Raw genomic sequence first — 22,278 nt, forward strand, 5'->3', positions numbered from 1 at the left:
GCCGCAGTTTTTGCCCGTTCGTGTGAGAGCTATCTTTCATTTTAAGTTAATAGCTGTTTATCTGCTAATAAATTTCATACAAATATTACCCTAAAAATGTTTCCAGAAAGCATTATAATCCATTATTTGAGTGTAATTTTGCAAAAATTTTCCGGGGGGGCATGCCCCCGGACCCCCTAAAATACGCGTGCCTTCGGCACGCTTTTACCCCCACGACTTTTATTGCTTCCCTTGCTCAACCCACCAGGATACGCCACTGCTGTCACTATTGTCGCAAATCACTCAGCCGACATTTCTGAATTAGCCCCCCCCTAAACTTTTTTCTGGGTGCGCTACTGGGTTGTAGTGTAGTTTTTTATGTTCTGAATTAGTTTAGCGCGTTCTATTTGAATTCAAGGCATTATTTGGCTACAACGTTCCGACGTGGAAGTTCATTCATTTCTTTGTAATAAACTCCTACTCGCAAAAGAAGCAAGGTATTGTTCTCAAGATCATCCCCACTACACGCTAGTACCCGGGATGTTGCTGTAGCAGCTACAGCTAGGTATGGGCGGATGTTCAGACCACTCGACGTCCGCTACAAAGGAAATACCTTAGCAAGGTCTGAAAGGAATGGTCCAACAGGAAAGAGTCTTACTGTAGTGTCGAACAGAGCTGAACACTTTTCATAAGAAGGTCAAATATGAAGGCAATCAATATTAAAATGTCGTCAGTGAATAAAGCTAAATTCATATCGTCATAATTGAATAATTTATGTTCATGTCGTCAAATTCATGTCGTCTAAATTCCTCAATCGTCGTAGGCTACTGCGTGATGTGCAGTCTGACCATGGGAAGAGCTCAACACTTTGCTCTCCTGGGCCGCATCAAAACGGGCTTTTGCCTAAGGATGGGTTTCTTTTATGTCCGGTTTTCTTTCTCCATCCTATTTTTATTATGATGACTGCTCATCCACATCAATATTGGAACAGGCAAATGCGAACCACAACACTTTTCATTAGGCTATCATTTATTGCTACATGTGTGCTTCTGTTTGTTTTTTGGGTTTTGTGGCAGTGCTAACTACAGACATACAGGCTACTACATGATTTACTATTCAGGCACGTTTTAAACCTTTCAAGGTTTTGCCACCATTTTCCGTTCATTAACGTCCTGGTAGGCCTATATCGACTATTGTAGTTACTATACTTAGTTAATATCTTTTTCGTCCCGGACGCGTTAATGACTAAAAATAAATGAATGAATGATGTATGTATCATTTAAGTGAACATTACTACAGTAATTATTAAAAAGAGATTCTTTTGTAACAAGTCTATGATCAATAATTTATTTGCTCATCACAAATTTATTTATAACATCACAAAGCATCACAATAATGGTAATTTGAAACGCACTCAATTGCACAACCACGAATCACTTGTATTGCTCAACAACTGAATTTCTGAAAGCATGCTCTGCTGGCAAGCCAGCGGTTGTGTTGGACTACCGATCGATCGAAAATGCAGCTGACTTTAGTGACCTTTTGGTATTTCGCTGCCATCCTTGTTGTGCCATTTATTTGTGTTTATTGTGTTTTTGTATATTTTTGTTTTTTTCTTTCTTTTTCGCCAACAAAACAAAAATAAATTGAACTGAAAAGTGAACACGTTAGTCGTTACATTTCTGTATAGGCTACCTACTTTTGAGCGTTAACATTGTAATTCCAAAATAATGTCTATAACATTCATATTTATCGATATCTTATGACTTGTAGCGGATTTTAATAAATTATAGCAAAAATAATTCTAAAAGTAGCAAGTATATTGTAGCAGATGAGTTTTAATCCGCTACAGTGGTGACATCTAGCACCACTGGCTGGCTTAGAGGGGAGCGCAGTCTGACTCGGCGTCACATTACAAGTATGTATTTAACAAGTATAGAACATGTATTGAACAATGGTGAATACGGTTTACATCTGGTAAAGTTACGATATATGAGAAATATTGACTATTATGCATTTTGAAGATTAAATTTAAAAAAGGCCAAATTTAAGGCCAAATCTAGAAAAACGCCAAACGTATAATTTCTAAGGCCAAACGGCTTTAAAAAAAGCCAAATTCGAGAAATTTGGCCTTAAAAAGGCCAATCTGGTAACCCTGCGCTAGAAAATATTTAAAAAATGACAAGTTTTTCGAATTTTTTGTTTGGAGAGTATTAAAAGGAAATGATAAAATAAATTGTGATGTCATAGAAGACTCAGCAAGATGAAAAAATTAAGAAACTGGCTCAGGGTGACCATACACATTCAATTCAATTTATTTTTCTTTGTCAGAATGCAAAAGAAATGATATTGTGAAAAAGAAATACAGTAACAAAACCAACAAAAGGAAAAGGTGGCAAAACCTTAATGGTTTAAGACGTGTATGAAAGAATCTAATATTGCGGTATATGCATCGATAAATATAGTTAAGCACGGCCACCAAACCTGATACTTTAAAATAAGTTGATGAATTAGTTGAGAATCAGTCGCCTCCTCGTTCCCGGAACAACTGGAGCACCAATTCTTAAAGCAATGAGAACACGACTGAACCCAACAACATCACAAAAACAAACTAATATACACAGTTACACACACATATTGAAATTACGTAACGGACTATCAAAACAGGGACTATTTACAGATTTTATACAGAAATAAAGTGTTCGCAGCAACGATATTAAGTAGCCTATATATTGCAGAACAAATACATAATATGGCAGCTCATTATCAAGATAAAATAGTTAAAAAAGCTTTGTTTTTTTAAATTAATTTCCTGCGCATGTAAGAGCATAAGAAGCATGATGATATAGCAGCGTGTTTTTGGTATTTCTAATAAGAGTTGAATCATCTTTTATAGCGTCAGTGAGGGATGGAGTGTTTTTGGTATGGCTAATGAGAGGTGGAGATTCTTTGGTAGTGCCGATGAAGGATGTAGTGTCTGAGTTGTTTCAAGCATCTTTTCCAAACCAATCTAAACAATAATCTTACGAAAAGTCAAGCGATCCTCTGAACGAACATAATAGCTTATAATAATCAGGGAGTAGTTAGATGCAAGCTGGTAGTAACTTAGTGATATATTCTTATCTGGCAAATATCAAATTATGCAGTATGGTATAGTAGCTTATTCATGGAAGAGTAAAGATAGTAATCATCATCCTTGTCCAGTCCTACGAATCCAGAAAAAATAAAAACTCAATTCAATTTATTTTTATTTTTCGGAAAACAACAGCAATGATAAACTTACTAATAGTTTACGGGAACAAAACCAAAAAAAGGAAACGGCGGCAAAACCACAGAAGTTTAAAACGTGCATGCGATGTAAATTTAAAGGATAGGCTACGTCTATGAAAGTAAATTTAAGCACAGCCACCAGTGGAGCCGAAGTAGGGGGGATGGGGAGGATATTTCCCCAATATTTTGGTAGCATTTTCAAATTTTCAGAGATTGATTGATTGATTGAATCTTTATCCTCGGACTGGGAAAGCTTTTTGCAGAGCTTAATCTTGGCAGTTTTGCATAGCCTACTTGTAGAGGCTTTGAATCACTGACCCAGGCCGGTTCACCGAGATTGACAGAGTGAAGTTTCCGATTGTTAAAGTCTTGTTGCCGGGAAATTATTCCACCCATTAGGTGCCGCTGAATGAAGATTAGTGAGTCAAGTACAAAACTCATATGGATAAACAATCATTGTGTTTGTGTTTTTATTGCTGTTAGGCCTGTGTTATTTTGGCCGTGTCAACTGATTTTGCGGCTCGCTGGTGTTTATGGTTTATCCGCAAGTGGCTTTTTCTTTAAACAACTTTGCCCACCCCTGATCTATAGCATAGGCCTAGTTTGATTTAGTGTTTAGCCTATCTATAGTTTTTTCGGAAATTAATAAAAGTTTTGCTTAACTTTTGCTATCTCTAGAAAGAATTTTTTATTGTTTTTATTTGTAATCGATACCGTATTTTTTTGTAGCCTAATTACACTCATGGTAAAACGGTGCGTGCTTTAATAGGCTGTTGACAAACGTTTGTAGGCTATTTCCAAACTTTACATTGACCACAATAATCTGATGTCTCAAAAGAATTAAGTTGAAGATACATTTTAAATTTTTGAAAAACACTTCCAATTTGGTGCGCTCTGAGAGCATTTCCAAATCAAATCAAAAATAAAAATCTGTCAAATTGTGCTTCGCCTATGTCGTGATCATACATCCATTTAATGTTTAGAAGTCATGAACAATCTTAATTTTAACGTTGCAGGACCAAAATCCAGTGTTAGACATGGAATAATAGTTGTCTAAATATTTAATTCGTCATGAATGTTCATTCTCAGATATTCAGTTAGGCCTACACTACAAAAACTAACACTTAGGCCTAAACATTGCAACCGCAAGCAATTTGTACAAAAAGCTGGATAAGTTTGCCTTCTGCGTATAGAAGCTTAACAAACTAAATATTGCATCCGCACCTGAACGTTCATTGGCGAAGTAACGTTATATCAACGCTGTAAAAAGGGCAAAGGCATGACTATGAAAGTTATTAGGCTAAAGTAGGCTACATGGCGAGGAGACATCAAAAAACAGCAACAATCTTTTCGCCTTTATGATGCTGTGCTGTGTATCGTGACGAGAGACCATTCTGTGCTTATGATGAGATAGTCTAGCGATTGTGGGCTACGCATTGACGTCACTGGGAAAGCAATTCTAACCATAACACATCTGATTGGCTAAGCAGCTGGTGATGTTTTGCAAAACGAGTGAGGATTGGATAAAACGAAAGCGTTTTTTGACGTTTTTGAACATGGGGAAAGCAACTTTGAAAGTTGCTTTCCTGGAGCCTCAGTGGTTGTTTCTGACAGGAGCGTTTGCGTTAATTGGCATTTATAGGCAAGACATGTGGTTTGGTGAGGACTTAGACTACTCACAAGCGTTACGAGTAATTCTAGTCACGAACACAGTAATTTTCAAGTTAAAATAGACGTGATAAAAATAATAAGAAGTTAAACCTAGAATTCAGTCATTATAGGCTACATGTATTTTGCATAGCCTAGTTTTCGCTCAGGTAAGCACTGCTTTCCTTGCTTTCCCTCACCGATCGTCACTGCCAACAACGCAGTAGCGGATAGCCTATAGAAAAAGTTGGGAAAGGCCCAGAGGTTTAACAAAGTAAAATTTAAGTTATAACATAGGCTACCGTAGCCTAAATGAACAATGCAAAACTTAATGTCCGAAAAAGTAGGCTACAACAGAAAGGAAGTGTGAGAAGCTTGCCCCTCACAAATTTTTGACAAATGTATTCTTGTTTTGGTCCCTTTTTAGGCATTTTTAGGAGTAGCCTAATAGCCTAATGCTTTTTTATGAAGATGCACACTTTGTAGGCCTATGTAACCAAATTCATCAAATTTAAATTGGATTGGGTTAGAAGTTTTGGTTTAAAATTTAAGTTAGCCTACCATTTTATTTTTATTTTTTTATTGACGATCACAGAAGGATTTCAAAAATTTATTTCTTGAAAGTTTGTAGCCTATAGCATAGCTAGTGTAGTGCAGCCTTACAGCAGGCTAGAACTTCAAAGATTTATCTAAGGTGTCCCCACCTTCACCGATAGCATTATCACTTTATAACTTATCTTGATTCACATTGGAATTGATCAATTATATTACAGTAGAATTTGCCTATAGTGACACCTGAAGGGACCGCGGAAAAAAGTGTCACCATAACCGAAGTGTCACTATAGACGAATTCTACTCAACTGTTGCGTATGCAAACGGGACTTTGCAACAGGTGTCACTATAGCCAAAGTCACTATAGGCGAATTCTACTGTATTAATTAACTAGACTAACTTATATAAGCGCGCATGGTTTACTTCGGAATATTGCATTATTTCATTTGTTAGTGTTTTTGGGACGCAAAAACTTTTCACTCCAGTAATCACAAACTATGCATGCCTAATTGACTACCGCCGAGATGAAAAAAATGTGGTTGAGCGAACCAAGCAAGCAAGAAAATTTTACAAAAAGGAAAAAAAAATTGTGAAATTAGGCTAAAGCCGAAAAATTTCACGGATCCTCAGAAAACGCTTCACATAGGCTACTGCTTAATGGGTCTGCAGACCCCTGGTTGAGAACAGCTGAGATAGAGTAGGCTATTACCTATAGGCCTATTGGTGACTAACCAATAACCATGCTAATAGTTCAAAGAAACCATGACATTAAAAATTACCTGAATGCAAACACGCTTGAATTTTCACTCTGAAAACAAAGGTACTATGAAAATGGCAGATGCGCTACGACTGTATTGAAACGAACAAAAATTGCGAGAAATGACTTCGTAAAACTAAAAATACATTAACACGCGAAATTAACATTAAAACTCGAAAACGAATTATCTGGCCTAGTTACGTACCAATGAAGAAACATGGACGTTGTCATCAGTAATGGTAAAAGGTTATAGAAAATTGCTTAAAATTTCATGGAAAAATAAAATCATGTTCACAACCAATTTAAACAAGAATATTCAAATATTTTGGCCACATGGTTCGCAATACTTCTAGAATTTGGACAATTTATTATGTCATGCACACATATGTCTTTATGGCGTAGCTGGTCAATTTGTAAAGGCATGCAGTTTAGCAATTCGTGTGCCAATGTGTATCAGGGGTGGTGAAAAGGGAAACCAGGGGTGTGACATTGGAAGCTAAATACATTTAATGTGTATGTTTCATGTGTATCAGGGGTGGTGAAAAGGGCAACCAGGGGTGTGACATTGGAAGCTAAATACATGTAATGTGGATGTTTCATGTGTATCAGAGGTGGGAAAAGGGCATGTAATGTGGATGTTTCATGTGTATCAGGGGTGGTGAAAAGGGCAACTGGGAGTGTGACATTGGAAGCTAAATACATGTAATGTGGATGTTTTATGTGTATCAGGGGTGGTGAAAAGGGTAGGGGTGTGACATTGGAAAATAAATAACATAGCACAGTTATTTTTCTGAATCTGGTTTATTTCGGATCAAACAGTATAAAGCGTACACAATTCATAGAGCATCATGAAATTCGTATAATGTGAAAAAAACAGAATGATAGCGATGATAAGCACATTGATGCACGTACAATATATGAAAATTTAAAAATTAATGAGCTGTAATTTGGTCAAAGTGACCTTTGTTGAATTTTGAATATACGCTTCTCCAATGTTACTGATGAATTTACAAAACATACACAACCTACAATAAAATATGGACATAAGAACTATCCAACCTGCGGTTTGCAAATGATACTGTTTTGTTGGCTGAATCAGCTGAAGCTCTTCAAACAATAATAAAAAACGTGAACAAAACTGGAAAGGAGTATAACTTGAAAATCAACAAACTTCAGTAGGCCATAGCCCTCAGAAGGGCCATAGGCATTTCTCTTTAGGGAACGTTCAAATATTACGTAACGCTTTTTTTCCGAATTTTTGACCCCCTCCCCTATATGTAACGCCAACGTAACGCTTTTTTTAATCTCGCCCTCCCCCATGTAACGCTTTTTCACTACAAATTCAGCACAAAAAACTACCATTCCGTACTCGAAAGCGTTACGTAACGTTTTGCTTGAACCCCCTCCCCCCCGATGTGACGCTAACGTAACGCTTTGCATAACCCCCTTCCCACTCGAAGGCGTTACGTAATATTTGAACACTCCCTTAAGAGTAAAACAAGAACCGGAGTTCGGAAACAGGGTTTTTTTCTACCAAGCTAATTTTCTATGTTAGTCGCTTTCGATATCTGGATGGAAAAGAACCTGCAAAAAAAACCTAAAGCTGCTCTTTTAATATCTAACGATATCTGGGTACTATGAAAATGGCAGATGCGCTACGACTGTATTGAAACGAACAAAAATTGCGAGAAATGACTTCGTAAAACTAAAAATACATTAACACGCGAAATTAACATTAAAACTCGAAAACGAATTATCTGGACTAGTTACGTACCAATGAAGAAACATGGACGTTGTCATCAGTAATGGTAAAAGGTTATAGAAAAATGCTTAAAATTTCATGGAAAAATAAAATCATGTTCACAAACAATTTAAACAAGAATATTGAAATATTTTGGCCACATGATTCGCAATACTTCTAGAATTTGGACAATTTATTATGTCATGCACACATATGTCTTTATGGCGTAGCTGGTCGATTTGTAAAGGCATGCAGTTTAGCAATTCGTGTGCCAAACTGGCGCGAATAAAAACAGCAGTCAATCGTTGTTGTAATTGTTGTTGTAACGCCACAATGACGTAAGTGAAATCGCGATGCAGACTTTAACGTGTGGCTCACAAATTTTAAAAGCTCATACAAACAACCTGCAATCAATACAAGATAATCACTGCAGCTACATAAAGAACGTCTCGTTGTAAAAGAAAGCGAACACTTTTTCGATGTTTCTGAAAGGCAAAAGACTGTATGCACATAGCATAATGATAGCCTGACATACATCATTTTGTTTCACATCTACTTTCTCCGTGTCGGGGATTTTGTTTAGATTAGTTTTGAGTACTGCTGGTTCAACAAGATCAGTCCGCCAATCGAGTCAATGGTAAGTTTTTTGTTTAATAATCCTTGCTTCATTTCGTGTTCATCTTGGTCACCGGTTTGTGATATTCCTGCTGTTGTTGATGTCACAGTAACTTCATGCTCATTCGTTTTTGTTGCACCTGTTGAAAGATGAGTGGTTTGAGTGTAATTTTATTCGGTGATTGTACAGGTTGTACTGAAAGTAGTCGTACCGATTGTACTGCTACCAATGTTATGACTAATTAATTTGAAATCATCCTTCTTGAAGGCATGTGACAACATTAAGGGCTTAGTCGTGGCGGAGATTTCAACGAAATGCAGGTTGACAATCCTGAAGTAATTTTTTTGTGCGTCTTTCTGTAAACAATTCTGCATACGGTAAACGTAGTCTGTATAATCTATTAACATTGAAATGAAGATTACATACGTCAGCACTGCAGTCACTGCATTTAAGTTCTGCATGACGTCAGGCAATTGAAAAGCGTTTCGCTCCATTCTTTGGCCTTGTATCTTTCATCTGCAACAACAAATTGTAGTCTGAGTACAACCTATTGGATGCATGTAGGTAGACTTGACTAGAGTATGTGTAGAGCTGGTAAGTATGGCAATGCATCCTAAAGCCAGGCATTCCTAAACTGTTAGGTCTGCGGTCCCTTTTTATTTCAAAATATTTTGTGGGATCCTCAATCTTGGTTGGAAAAAGAGTAAGTCACAATAGGCACCAGGACCATCTGTCAATGCCAAGTTGACGCGAGATACTGATCGTGATCGGCCTGTCCAGATTCGCAACTCAAATTTATCAATAAGTGCTTGCTGTGACACAATTATCATGAAGTTATCCAACATGCGTTCGAAACATAGGCGCCTAAGCCGTGGGGCAACTTTATGCTGTATTGATACATAAAAGAATAGATTGAATACTAGCGATCGGCAGCAGGACAACATTTTTTGAATTCAAACCTCAACAGCTTCGCAATAAATAATCACTAGAACGGGTAGGATGCTACAATCCCACAACAGGCAACAAAATCTGTCATTTTTACATCGATTTAACGTCTGCAGACATTGAATCAATGCAAAAATGACTGATTTTGCTGCCTGGGACATAGTCGATTCAGTGTCATCACATGTTGAATGCACCCAAAAACAATTACGTAGAACGGAGCGTGCGTTTAGATTTATTAAACCGCGCTGCGCACACGCGGCATCATCAACGCAGCAATGGACTCGCGCAAACTGCATGGCGCACACACGACCGTTGCCATAGAAACCCGATCAAAGGCGGGGAATATGCGCTTCTTTTGTTTTATCTGCAACACGAAAACCGGCGTTTTACAGCGAATTGAAAGCAGGTGATAAGTCGCGATATTGTAGTGAAAAGAGAGCAATGTCCAAGTCAAAAACTTAAATCAAACGTCTCTCCGTAACTATTTTTCAAGGGCTGTTTACGGATGTCAGCAACTTTTAAATTTATTAAAAAACATAAATGATTTCACTTTCAACAGGTATATTTTCAAGTGTATGATTATTGATTAAGTTAGTATTTGCATTCCATTTTCAAAACATTGTCATTCCATTTACAGTATACCTTTTAGTAAACTTTTTCGTCTCCTGTTTCATGCAAAACAAACAAATAACTTTATTTGAATCTCAACATGTACTCACTTCAACATAAACTAGCAACGTAAACGCCCACATAGCTGCGGCACTAAAACGATTGAAAGGCCAATGCAGATTGCTCAAACGATGCTTGATTTTCGATTTTCTAAAAGAGTTAACATTTGATTCGTTACATTTTCATTTCATACCCAATAGAGTTTGCATTTCACAGCTTTTTTTCACAACGAAACACCTCTTCTTATGGTATTACGCTACAGTACACTTACTTCTGCCAGTATATTGGGCATTCATGGCGGGCTCCAGTACTGAGATGGGCAAGATGAAACAAACACTCCGAGATGTTCACTTCAAACTTCCTTGTCACCAAGCGAGACGTGGCAGACAGGCTTAGCCTCTTTTGGGGGTCATCAATTTTGTGCGCTTTTTGGAAGTACTGTAAAAAAATTGCAGAGATACAATAAACTTAATATCATTCTCTACCCACCTTTTGTGTAAGGCTTACACTGTAAGCCATGGTCAATTCAAAACACAACAGTGAAAACATGTGCACTTTGAACCACTTAAAGAAAAAAAAAAACAGCATAACTCAGCCAACTTCCAGTCAATGTGTATTACTCATTAGTAGGGCAAGTTTTTGTTGCACTAAAATTTTATTTATCTTTTTACCATTTTTTTACCGCGAAAGACTAGACACAACCTGTTTCCTTTTGTGTGGGCTTGGCCAAAAGCCAAGTCATACTTCCACTTCTAATTTAGTTCGGGCACTGTCGTGCTTGGCTGGGGTTGTTGAACTTCTAGCTTGCAAGCCAACTGTTGCATCATAATTATCATCATCAACATGTACTCAGACTTCAACACAAACTAGCAACGTAAACGCCCACATAGCTCGACTTAATATTGGAACTCGAATTCGAAAAAGACACAACGCTGTCAGGAAAGCGTATTTAACCCTTTAAGGGATATAATATTTCTAAGACAGTTTTTTTCCAAATAAATATGTTTTGTAGTTTAAAATGGCAACTTAAATTGAATTTAAGATTTTTTTTTTAAATTTGTTTGTTTGTTTATTATAAAACGGTATGGTACTGTACAGTGTACATATGTGTACCATTGTCACTTAGGGGAAATTTTATTGATATATAAGTCTTTTGATTATAGTTGTTCCATATTAGGAGGCTTATTGTTTTTCATAAGCACTATCGCTTTACAATCTTGTGATTTTAAAGATTTTACCCACACAACGATTCAATGTTAGGTATGTTGGGGGTCAACCCAGCCCCATATTTACCTCTTTTATTATGAAAATGTTGTTTCCATGCAAAATAACCTGATGATGGAAATCATAAATTACCACAATCATACAGAAACATCTTCCAAGTATGATGGTGACAGTTCAGTAAAGTTAGCCACACTCATGGACCCATGGTACAATGAGAAGCAATTTCTACCATTTACATAGCACAGGTGGACATTGCATTCAACACATATTGGGGTCAACTCAGCCCCATATTCACCCCTTTTTCTATGAAAATGTTGTTTCCATGCAAAATAACTTGATGATGGAAATCAGAAATTACCACATTCATACAGAAACAACTTCCAAGTTTAATGGTGACAGTTCAGTAAAGTTAGCAGGGTTGGCCAAGGAGGTTTCCCCCACTTTAGTTTTACCCGGGTAAAACCCTGGGGGAAACTGGGAAAAACCTTTTGGGGGAAACTGGGAAAAACTGGGGGAAACTGGGAAAAACTTGAGTTGTTAAAATTTGCAAATGTGAATGAAATAATGATTACTTCTCATAGTTAATGTTTATTACCATCATATTTTAAATGAACCTATAAGATTTCCTGTGCTCATCCTAAAAAAAAAAAAAGAAAAATACTGTGATTTACTAATATCTAATAATAGATAGGTCCAATCATTAGTTTACATGGATGACCAGTATGTTATACCAGTATGTTATCAAGTCAGATGCTCCCCTGTGCCTAACATGCAGTCAGCGACCAAAATTGTAAACATTGAACAACAAAAGCCAAAGAAAGAAAAGATTAAGAGCCGGTATAATCTCAGTCATTGATAACATGTCAACAGTCTTCATTGTCCACATTGAACAGCTCTTTATCTGGGGTTTCAGATTCTTTCCATCCAAAGTGTTTATAAACATGCACTAATTTGGCAACCCTCTCATTGCCCAGTCTATTTCTTTGCTTTGTGTGGATTAAAGCCATACTACTAAACAAGGGTTCTATTCCAGCATTGGATGGTGGACATGATGATATTGCCATCATCAATGAACAAAACTTCTTTACTGGCTTGATTGTTTGTAACTTTTCTTATGTATTGCCAATATTTAAGGGGTGACAATTTTTTCATTGATTTGATAAAAGAGATGTTTGGAAAAATAGATGTACCAGTATCCTTAGTTTCATATCCTGCCAGTACGAGAATGAAATTGTCATCTTTTTCAAAAACATAGTTGCGTGCAGTTTCTTGTTCATCTGCAGACAAAGTCATATATTTTTGAAACTGATCAACATTTTCTCCTTCATTTTTCTTCTCACTTTTCTCCTTCCATGAGAGTAGCACACTAGACATGGTTTTTGAGGCTTTTCTTTTTTTTTTCTGTGGTAGGAAGCCTTTTAGGAAAGTGCTTACCACTGAGGGACTCGGACTGGGAAGGCTATGTGGACGACATCTACTGCTTTCCGACAAGTGCTCGAAGATATCAGTTGGTTTGCAAGCTGCAATTTAAACTGAAGCACTTAGTCACAACCAGGGTTGGCCAAGGAGGTTTCCCCCACTTTAGTTTTACCCGGGTAAAACCCCGGGGGAAACTGGGAAAAACCTTTTGGGGGAAACTGGGAAAAACTTCAGTTGTTAAAATTTGCAAATGTGAATGAAATAATGCTTACTCCTCATAGTTAATGTTTATTACCATCATAATAATAATAATAATATTGTATTCTGGTCCAGTACACAACTACACATGGTACTACAGAGAAAAACATTAACATACCAGGGTTCGACCTTAACTTTTTTTCGCACTGGCCAATCGGACCAGTGGCTAACCATTTACACTGGTCCGCACGAGATCGCACTAGTCCGTCCCGTTTACTGATAAAAACAAGATTGTCGTGGGAAGCACGAGGCCAACCCAGGGAAAACCACCTTAAAACGACAATAATGAATGGTGGCAATAACATGGAAATATACAATGGCAATAACAGTAACAAAAGATTATCTAGGCAAGACATTCAATCTACGTTGAGTCTTCAAATCTACTTGGGGCTCTTCTTCAATTTCTGAATCCGATGATGGGTCATAATCGGAATCTGATGACGGGACGATCACGGGGTCATAATCGGAATCCGATGTGTGTTTGTTTGGCCTTGCATTAAGTTAATTTGATGTCTCATCACTCACATGCTCTCTAGCACAATCTTAACATTTTTATCCATCAAATCTCTTGAGTACTGTAGCTACTAGGTTACCGGAGCTCACGTGTTGTTGCAATTACCCTGTTTCTTACGATTTAACACCGTCACGTGATGTTGCGATTGTTTTTTTCTTACGATTTAACACCTGATGTTGCGATTGCATTTTTCTTACGGTTTAACATGCACGGATCACGTGTTTTGTTGTTTGAAGAGAAGCGCAAACGAGAACCATGCACTTTAAACGATCAAACGACATAATACGATGATAGTTTCGCACTGGACAGTCGGACCAGTGCGAAACGATCCGTACTGGTCCGTGGGGAACTTGCACTAGACATTGGCCAGAGGACCAGTGCTAAGATCGAACCCTGCATACCGTACTCGCAAATAACAATTGATAAGAAAACATAAATAAATAAAAATAAGAAATTTTTGAAGATCATATTTTGAATGAACCTATAAGATTTCCTGTGCTCATCCTAAAAAAAAGAAAAGTACTGTGATTTACTAATATCTAATAATAGATAGGTCCAATCATTAGTTTACATAGGTGAACCAGTATGTTATCAGGTCAGATGCTCCCCTGTGCCTAACATGCAGTCAGCGACCAAAATTGTAAACGTTGAACAACAAAAGCCAAAGAAAGAAAAGATTAAGAGCCGGTATAATCTCAGTCATTGATAACATGTCAACAGTCTTCATTGTCCACATTGAACAGCTCTTCATCTGGGGTTTCAGATTCTTTCCATCCAAAGTGTCTATAAACATGCACTAATTTGGCAACCCTCTCATTGCCCAGTCTATTTCTTTGCTTTGTGTGGATTAAAGCCATGCTACTGAACAAGGGTTCTATGCCAGCACTGGATGGTGGACATGATGATATTGCCATCATCAATGAACAAAACTTCTTTACTGGCTCATTGTTTGCAACTTTTCTTATGTATTGCCAATATTTAAGTGGTGACAATTTTTTCATTGATTTGATAAAAGAGATGTTTGGAAAAATAGATGTATCCTTAATTCCTTAGTTTCATATCCTGCCAGTACAAGAATGAAATTGTCATCTTTTTCAAAAACAAAGTTGCGTGCAGTTTCTTGCTCATCTGTAGACAGTCATATATTTTTGAAACTGATCAACATTTTCTCCTTCATTTTTCTTTTCACTTTTCTCCTTCCATGAGATTGGCACACTAGACATCGTTTTTGAGGCTTTTTTTCTGTGGGAGGAAGCCTTTTAGGAAAGTGCTTGCCACTGAGGGACTCGGACTGGGAAGGCTATGTGGACGACATCTACTGCTTTCCGACAAGTGCTGGAAGATATCAGTTGGTTTGCAAGCTACAATTTAAACTGAAGCAATTAGTCACAACAGCACTACACTGACTGGTGTGGTCTTTGTGCTGGAGGTAGACCATCTGAATTCAATAAGAAATTACAATTGGTAGCTTGGTACTGCCAGCAGACACTGAATCAGTACACATTGAGAGAGTGTCAAAAGAAAAACCTGAAATATCACTCTGTGATGATCCGGAGCTTCATCTATTTTAGACAAGTATGATGCAATTCAGATGGAAAATGTCATGAGATTCACGTTATCGTTCTGAAACAGATAAACAGCTGGCTAGTCATTATATTGCATAAGAAACTCCACAAACAACACATTTAGAAGTTTTGAGGGTTTTTCCCTGTTTCCCCCAGTTTTACCCAGTTTCCCCCAGTTTTACCCGGTTTCCCCCAGTTTTACCCGGGGGAAACTGGGAAAAACCTTCCAGAGGTTTTACCCAACCAACCCTGAAAGTTAGCCACACTCATGGTACAATGAGAAGCAATTTCTACCATTTACATAGCACAGGTGGACATTACACTCGACACGTATATTGTTTGTTCTGTTTGAGTGTTTTTCTGGTGCAATGTTTGCATATATGTACATTATAGGCTATTAACAGTTGATAATAGTATAGAGCTTCAAATCAGCAACAACACGAAAACACACTGCCTACAGGCACCTCAATAAGATCTGAACAGTTATCTGATATTTCCCCTAAGAGACAATGGTACACATATGTACCATAAAATTTATATGATTTTTTTCAATACTAAAATATTTTCAACTATGGTAAAAACGTTTATATATTACAATACAACAACTATCCGTTATGTTTCGGAATGAAATAGAGCAAACTGCTGCTTGTAGTTTCCACAAACATACAGTGAATAGATGTCACCGTGGTACTGCGCTAACTGCTCAAAAACCAACCTATGAAATGTTTGAAAAATGATCCAGAGTTTCAAAATTCTAATTTTATATTGAACAATCAATGTAGCAGAATACCATCAAAACGTAAAATTAAAAAAAAAATGTTTATTTTGGTTGCATAAGTCCAAAATTATTATGGTACACACTACACATATGTACCATTGTCCCTTAAAGGGTTAACAGCCGCCAATCAAGAGGTCATAGAAAACGCGTAGGGAAAAATGCGAAACACAAGGTACAAACTTAAAAAGGCAAGTTCTCAAAAGAATTACAAGTTTGAAGGCACATTTCCAATATTACACATGCAAGGCCAATGCAGATTGCTCAAACGATGCTTGATTTATGATTTTCTAAAAGAGTTTACATTTGATTCGTTGCATTTTCATTTCATTCGCAATATAGTCTGGGAGCGAAACGCCATTTTTCCCCTTAACATTACATTGCTTCAACGATTGATGACATTGAATCAGCGTAACAAAGGTGAATTTTTCGCTAAGAATCGATAGGAGTACAGGTGCTTCGCTACAGTCTGCAGGGGTTCCCAACCGATGGTACGCGTACCACTAGTGGTACGCGGGAGCTTTTCAGGTGGTACGCGAGCAGCTCTCCGTTGCATGCGATATGTAGGCTAGTAGTATTGTCAAATAAAGTGAATGGTGTCTGTGACGAAACTATTACGTGTGCAATGTGGTCTGTGCAATTGCAGAATTGCGTTTATTCTGATGTTGGTTTTTCGACGTGTAGTGGCTGAATTCTGAACAGCATTACATTTTTGTCTAAATATTTGAAAATGTCGAAGCGAAAGTATAGCGCAGATTATATTAAGTATGGCTTTATTGCTATTCAACATCGTGGAGATAGCTCACCTCAGTGCGTGATTTGTATGAAAACCCTTTCAAATGAAGCTTTGAAACTAAGTTTGCGGCATCTTGAGTCCAATCATGCAGATAAGATGAATCGAAATAAGAGTTATTTTGAGCGACTTGGGGAGAACGTGAAGCGACAGTGCATGGATCACACAGGCCAGTTTTACCGAAATAATGCCGGAATTGTGAAGGCATCCTATGAAGTATCTCTTCTGGTGGCCCAAAACAAAAAATCTCATGTCATTGCGGAGTCACTTGTTTTGTCAGCAGCAAAGATATTAGTCAGAAATTTGATTGGAGAAGATTCAGTGGCAAAGTTAGATAGTGTATCGCTTTCTAACAATACTGTGAAACGACGCATCGAGGAAATGTCAATTGATATCACTGACCAAGTGATTGCAGGAGTAGGAGATTCGAAGTTTGGATTTGCCTTACAACTTAATGAATCCACAGATGTCACAAACTGCTGCCAACTGCTTGTCTACGTCCGTTTTGCACAGAACGATGCTGTAAAAACGGAATTATTGTTGAATCATGAGGTGTCAACTACATCAAAAGGAAAAGATATTTTCAACTCTTTGGATAATTTTTTCAAGGAAAATGACCTGGATTGGGGAAATCTTGTCGGATATACGACAGATGGGGCTCCCTCTATGCTCGGTAGAAAGTCTGGATTTCAAGCCCATGTCAAAGCTGTGTCACCTCGCGTCATAAGTGTTCACTGTTTCATACACAGGTTTGCTCTTTGCACAAAGGTTCTTCCTGCAAAGTTGTTGATGTGCTTGAACACTGAACAGGGTAGTCAAAATCGTAATTTTGTTAAAACATCAGCTTTAAATACTCGATTGTTTAAGGTTCTTTGTGAAGATCTCGGCTCAGACCACACTTATCTCCTCTATCACACAGAAGTGCGCTGGCTCTCTCGAAAAAATACAATTAAGCGTCTTTTTGAAATGAGGAATGAAGGTTCTTCCTGCAAAGTTGTTGATGTGCTTGAACACTGAACAGGGTAGTCAAAATCGTAATTTTGTTAAAACATCAGCTTTAAATACTCGATTGTTTAAGGTTCTTTGTGAAGATCTCGGCTCAGACCACACTTATCTCCTCTATCACACAGAAGTGCGCTGGCTCTCTCGAAAAAATACAATTAAGCGTCTTTTTGAAATGAGGAATGAATTACTTTTATTTTTCCAACAGAAAGACCATGAATTTCAAAACGATCAGGAGGACGAGGAATTCATTGCAAGATTGGCTTATTTGTCAGATATATTTGAAGCTTTCAATCATTTAAATCTGTCATTTCAAGGGCAAAACTGCACGGTCGTAGACTTTGTTTTAAAACTGGGAGCTTTTATCCGAAAGATGGAATTATGGAGGAAAAAGGTGGAAAAAAAGCGCTATGGTATGTTTAAATTTTTGTCAGCCCTTGAAATGGAAATCAGTGATGACTTTTCCAGAGAAATTACCCAGCACCTCTCGCTGCTAACTGCTGAATTGCAGCATTACTTTCCAGATACCACAAGCTGCCCATACATCACAGATCCTTTCTCAGTGGACCCAGCCGACCTACCTGTCGGTACAGGGGAACAAGAAGAACTGATAGACATCCAGGAGGACCAGACAGCAAAAAAACAACGCAAAGAATGTTCTGCAATAAACTTCTGGCTTAGTATGGCTTCTTCATACCCAACGCTAGCTTCCCACGCTGTTCCACAACTACTAGGGAATGCGAACAGCAGGGATTTTCTATTCTCAGAACATCAAATTAAAAAATCGAAACCGACTAAGTGCCCCTGGACATGACTTCAGATGTGCTATTAGCAAAGTTATGCCACGCATCGATCAACTGGTGAAAGATAAACAATAACAAAAATCTCATTAAATTTAGTTGTATTGTGTTTGTGTTTAGTTGTGTCTTTTTCTTTGTTATTCTGATGCGTTCTGTGCTGTGTGGTGTAATGGACTTTGTGATATTTTGTTGGTAATTTTGCTACTTTCGCTGACTTTACATCCAGATTCATCATCTTGCAAATAATTTAACATTGGATCAAATTAGTTGTTTTGAAAATAGTGGTACGTGTTGACAATCCGTGGTGGCTAAGTGGTACGAGAACATAAAAAGGTTGGGAACCCCTGGTCTACAGACTCCACACTAATCACACGCAATTTAGTTCAAGTTTTACGTCACAATGTCTGGCTTTGATCTCCGAGTAATAATGATACGGCAAGGTTGGTTACTAAATTATATTATACGAGTAGGCTATTACAGCAAGATGCAACAAAATTTGTTAAATTTTGGTATCACAGTAAGAAAGAAAAGACCCAAGGAAAATTCACTGTCGCTCACATGACACGCAAAAATAAACTTAAAGAAAAACGCCTGTGAAACTTCCCACAGCAGAAAACAGTTGCGTTAGTGTAGAAATTTTGAGACTCCTGCAGTGCTTCCACTTTTGACAATTGATAAATCCTCTTCAGTTTCCTTTTTTATCCTGAAAAATCCCTTTTTTCTCAGTCGGAAATCCTTCAAAATTTCCTTTATAGGCGAGGTTATTTTTGACGTTATAGTTACCTACCGTAAAAAAAGTGCCAATACAACTTTAAAGTTATTTTAATCTCACCTAAGTTATGTTTTAACCTGAAAGAACAGAAAATCAGTAAATTGAAGAAGTGGTACAGTATTTAAATCGCTACAAAAAAACAAAACCTTGCAGGCAGTACCTAGCATGGCTGATTTAGTTGACAAACCCAATCTGATAAGATAAAGTTGCTGAATAAATTACAAAGATTAGCTTGATTTTTTTCAGTAGCAACGGTATGTCGAAGCAACGTTGTTTAATTAGAACAGTAGGCTACACAAAAGCAGCACATATTTTACAATAACATGGTTTACTTCCTTTGTTCACTGTCTAGCCAAAAAACCGCTTGTCAGTTAGTCGGTTCTGGGATATTTATCACCTGGAGTCCTGGACATCATTTACGAATTACCACTCTCATCTTTCCCACACGGACTCTTTAACTTATCCCTAACACCGAAAATATACAGGTGGTAAATGTGCAGTAACGAATTATTATCCATCGATTAACAAATTTAATTTTGTGTTTAGTTCGGTTTTCCTTGATGCGCTAACTTGTTCAACTCTATAAGGCGAGGCTATCTCTTTTTTCTCCTTGTCAGTAACGTCTTCACAATCATCTGAGACTGATGAAAAACTTTAAGATACTAGGCCTATTTATGATACTGACTCAGTCTGACTGTGTACACTGTACACCATACGGTACAATTATACGTGTCGTATACACAGCCTAGCTAGCCCTATTATGGGTGCAACCTGTAATTCGTACACTTGGTTTTGGTACCCTCATTTCGTACCCTGAAAACTAACTCACTCACGTCCAATTACCAAAATGGCAAGAATAAAAATCAAGTGACGGAAAGGCGAGAATAGGAAAAAGAGTGAGAGGAGGTTTCGGATGGCGACGGAACCAGCTGATCATCGTTATTTTAGTCGTTTTGAGAACTTTTGAATGGAAATATTAATAAAATTTTCTTTAATATTATGTTTGCTGATGTTTGATAACCATATTATGTTTGCTGATGACATTTGCTGCATCTCGCCTAGTTTGTAAGGGTTTAACACAAGAGTTATGCTGCATGGAAATAACCCCCTCAATTTGACTTGATTTTGTTCCGCTTGAGTGACCACCAAAATGGCCAACTTTGAAAGGTCATAACTTCGTCGATACTTGTCCGATTATCAAAAAATTTAGTTTTTCGTGATCAGTGCCAAAAGTTCTACCAGATAACCAAGTTTCATCAAAATGTGAGATGGTGGGTTTGGTGCCCTGGTCCAACTGACATGGCATGCACGGAACATCACCAAGAACTATATACACAGTCGATGGATCAACACTGAAGGAGATTGGCCAGCTCAAAGTACAGCTGACGCTGGGTGAGGTAACTACTGAAGACATTTTACACATTTTTCCTTCTATTCCAGGCGGCATGTTAATCTCGTGGAGAACAGCTAAAACTTTACGAATTCTCCCATCGTTTTATCTTAAGCAGATTAATAGTGTATCACGGAAAGCAACGACAAGCACTACACTGGACGACTTGGTCGAAGAATTTCCAACCGTCTTCGATGGAAAGATCCGTGTAATGAAAGGAGAAGAATTTCACATCGACTTAATGGACCAAGCGCAACCATTTTGTGTGAGTACCCCTAGGGTGGTGCCTTATGCTTATAGAGATAAATTAAAAGAAGAGTTAGAGCTTTTGGAATCTCAAGGCTTTTCGTTTATCAACCGTTGCATTCACTCCTCCAATCGCTTTATATCAGACCTGATGTCATCTGATTGTTTTTATCGCTCTGAATACTTTCAATTCTTCCAACGCTCATTGTATATAAATTTGTAACAGTAGATAGCCCATTTAGTGAGCTTTTAAACCGACGGCATCCAAGGTGGCTCTCTGTGATCTTTGTGCATTTTCAGTTTGTGTATTATTTCGTTGTTTTTGTTTTGGATATGGACAACTTTGTTTGACGCAAATAAATAATAATAATAATTGTTAGATTTTCAACAGGTCTTAGAAAAGCCTGCCTTTCGTTTTACTGCATTACTCCCGTTGATTTGTGTATTCGCCACCTAGCGTCGTTTCCCCTTCATTGTTATCGCTGTTTGCAAATGGCAACACTCACCACGAGATTGTCTATGGAACTTTCGAGACGTTTTCGTTTTTGCTGCTAGTTTGCCAGCCAGCCGAACTTGTTAGTTACTGTAGTTTGTGACTGAAAGTTGATTGATTGATGTTTATGCTTTGTTAGCTGCTTCTCTGTTATGTATTTCTACAGGACTTAAGTTTGACAACTGCTATGGTACAGTAATACTTATTTGCGTGTAGGCTGAATTCCATATTTGCAGCTTGCTATCTCTCAAAGTTCAACTTACTGGTGAGCGTACTTGTGATGTAATAATGTTTTGTATAACTGAATGTTGACTGTCTACCGTAAACAAACGTAACGTATCTCTGATGTGCGTAAATTGTTGTTAGGCTAATACTTCAAACTTAAATATTGCAGAGTCAATCACTATAGAATCCTTCGCGTACAAGTGCATCATTTGGCATTACTGATCCGGTCATACTACCGGTATGTTTGTTATTCTGAATTGTATGATCAATTGATTTGTGTCGTGAATTGTGGATTCATGTTTACTACTGAATTATTGACCAATAATTTGTCAGCCTAATGGAAATTAATTCTCGTAAACCGATCTTAACTAGGCCATGTGAACTGCCACGTTTTTTTGTTTTTAATGTTGGTCTAGCGTAATGGTTGTACGGTACGTACTAATTGTGTAAGGTAACATCGCGAATTTATTTATTCAGTGCGTCATTGGCCAACCTGTGGAACTTGTGTACCGTACAGTGGATTGAGAACTGTTTGTCAACAAATTTGGTACGTTTATCAGTTCGACTGTTGTGCTTGCTGAATTGTGACTAGTGTTTTATGTTGTGTTATTTCTTGACAGAAAAAC

The 22,278-nt window shown here is 37.6% G+C and overlaps 2 protein-coding genes across 3 annotated transcripts; one reads left to right on the forward strand and one right to left on the reverse strand.

Annotated features, from left to right (window-relative positions):
* Positions 1–6,282: 6,282 nt before the first annotated feature.
* LOC145770204 (uncharacterized) lies at positions 6,283–15,010 on the reverse strand. Of its 2 annotated transcripts, none has more exons than XM_082581793.1 (5): positions 11,470–15,010; positions 10,448–10,614; positions 10,277–10,326; positions 8,989–9,078; positions 6,283–8,701 (listed from the first exon to the last, which is right to left on the reverse strand). In XM_082581793.1, exons 1-4 carry the CDS (start codon positions 11,539–11,541, stop codon positions 9,011–9,013), a joined length of 357 nt encoding a protein of 118 aa, XP_082437919.1. In that variant the 5' UTR covers positions 11,542–15,010; the 3' UTR covers positions 6,283–8,701; positions 8,989–9,010. The 2 variants fall into 2 exon arrangements, with proteins under 2 accessions (XP_082437919.1, XP_082437918.1); XM_082581792.1 differs by having other exon boundaries at positions 10,227–10,326.
* Positions 15,011–16,661: 1,651 nt separating this feature from the next.
* On the forward strand, positions 16,662–17,741 carry LOC145771009 (zinc finger BED domain-containing protein 5-like). Its single transcript, XM_082582749.1, has one exon. It carries the CDS (start codon positions 16,662–16,664, stop codon positions 17,739–17,741), a length of 1,080 nt encoding a protein of 359 aa, XP_082438875.1.
* Positions 17,742–22,278: the final 4,537 nt, after the last annotated feature.

Source organism: Aplidium turbinatum, chromosome 5, assembly GCF_918807975.1.
Source record: "Aplidium turbinatum chromosome 5, kaAplTurb1.1, whole genome shotgun sequence".
Classification (NCBI taxonomy): Eukaryota; Metazoa; Chordata; class Ascidiacea; order Aplousobranchia; family Polyclinidae; genus Aplidium; species Aplidium turbinatum.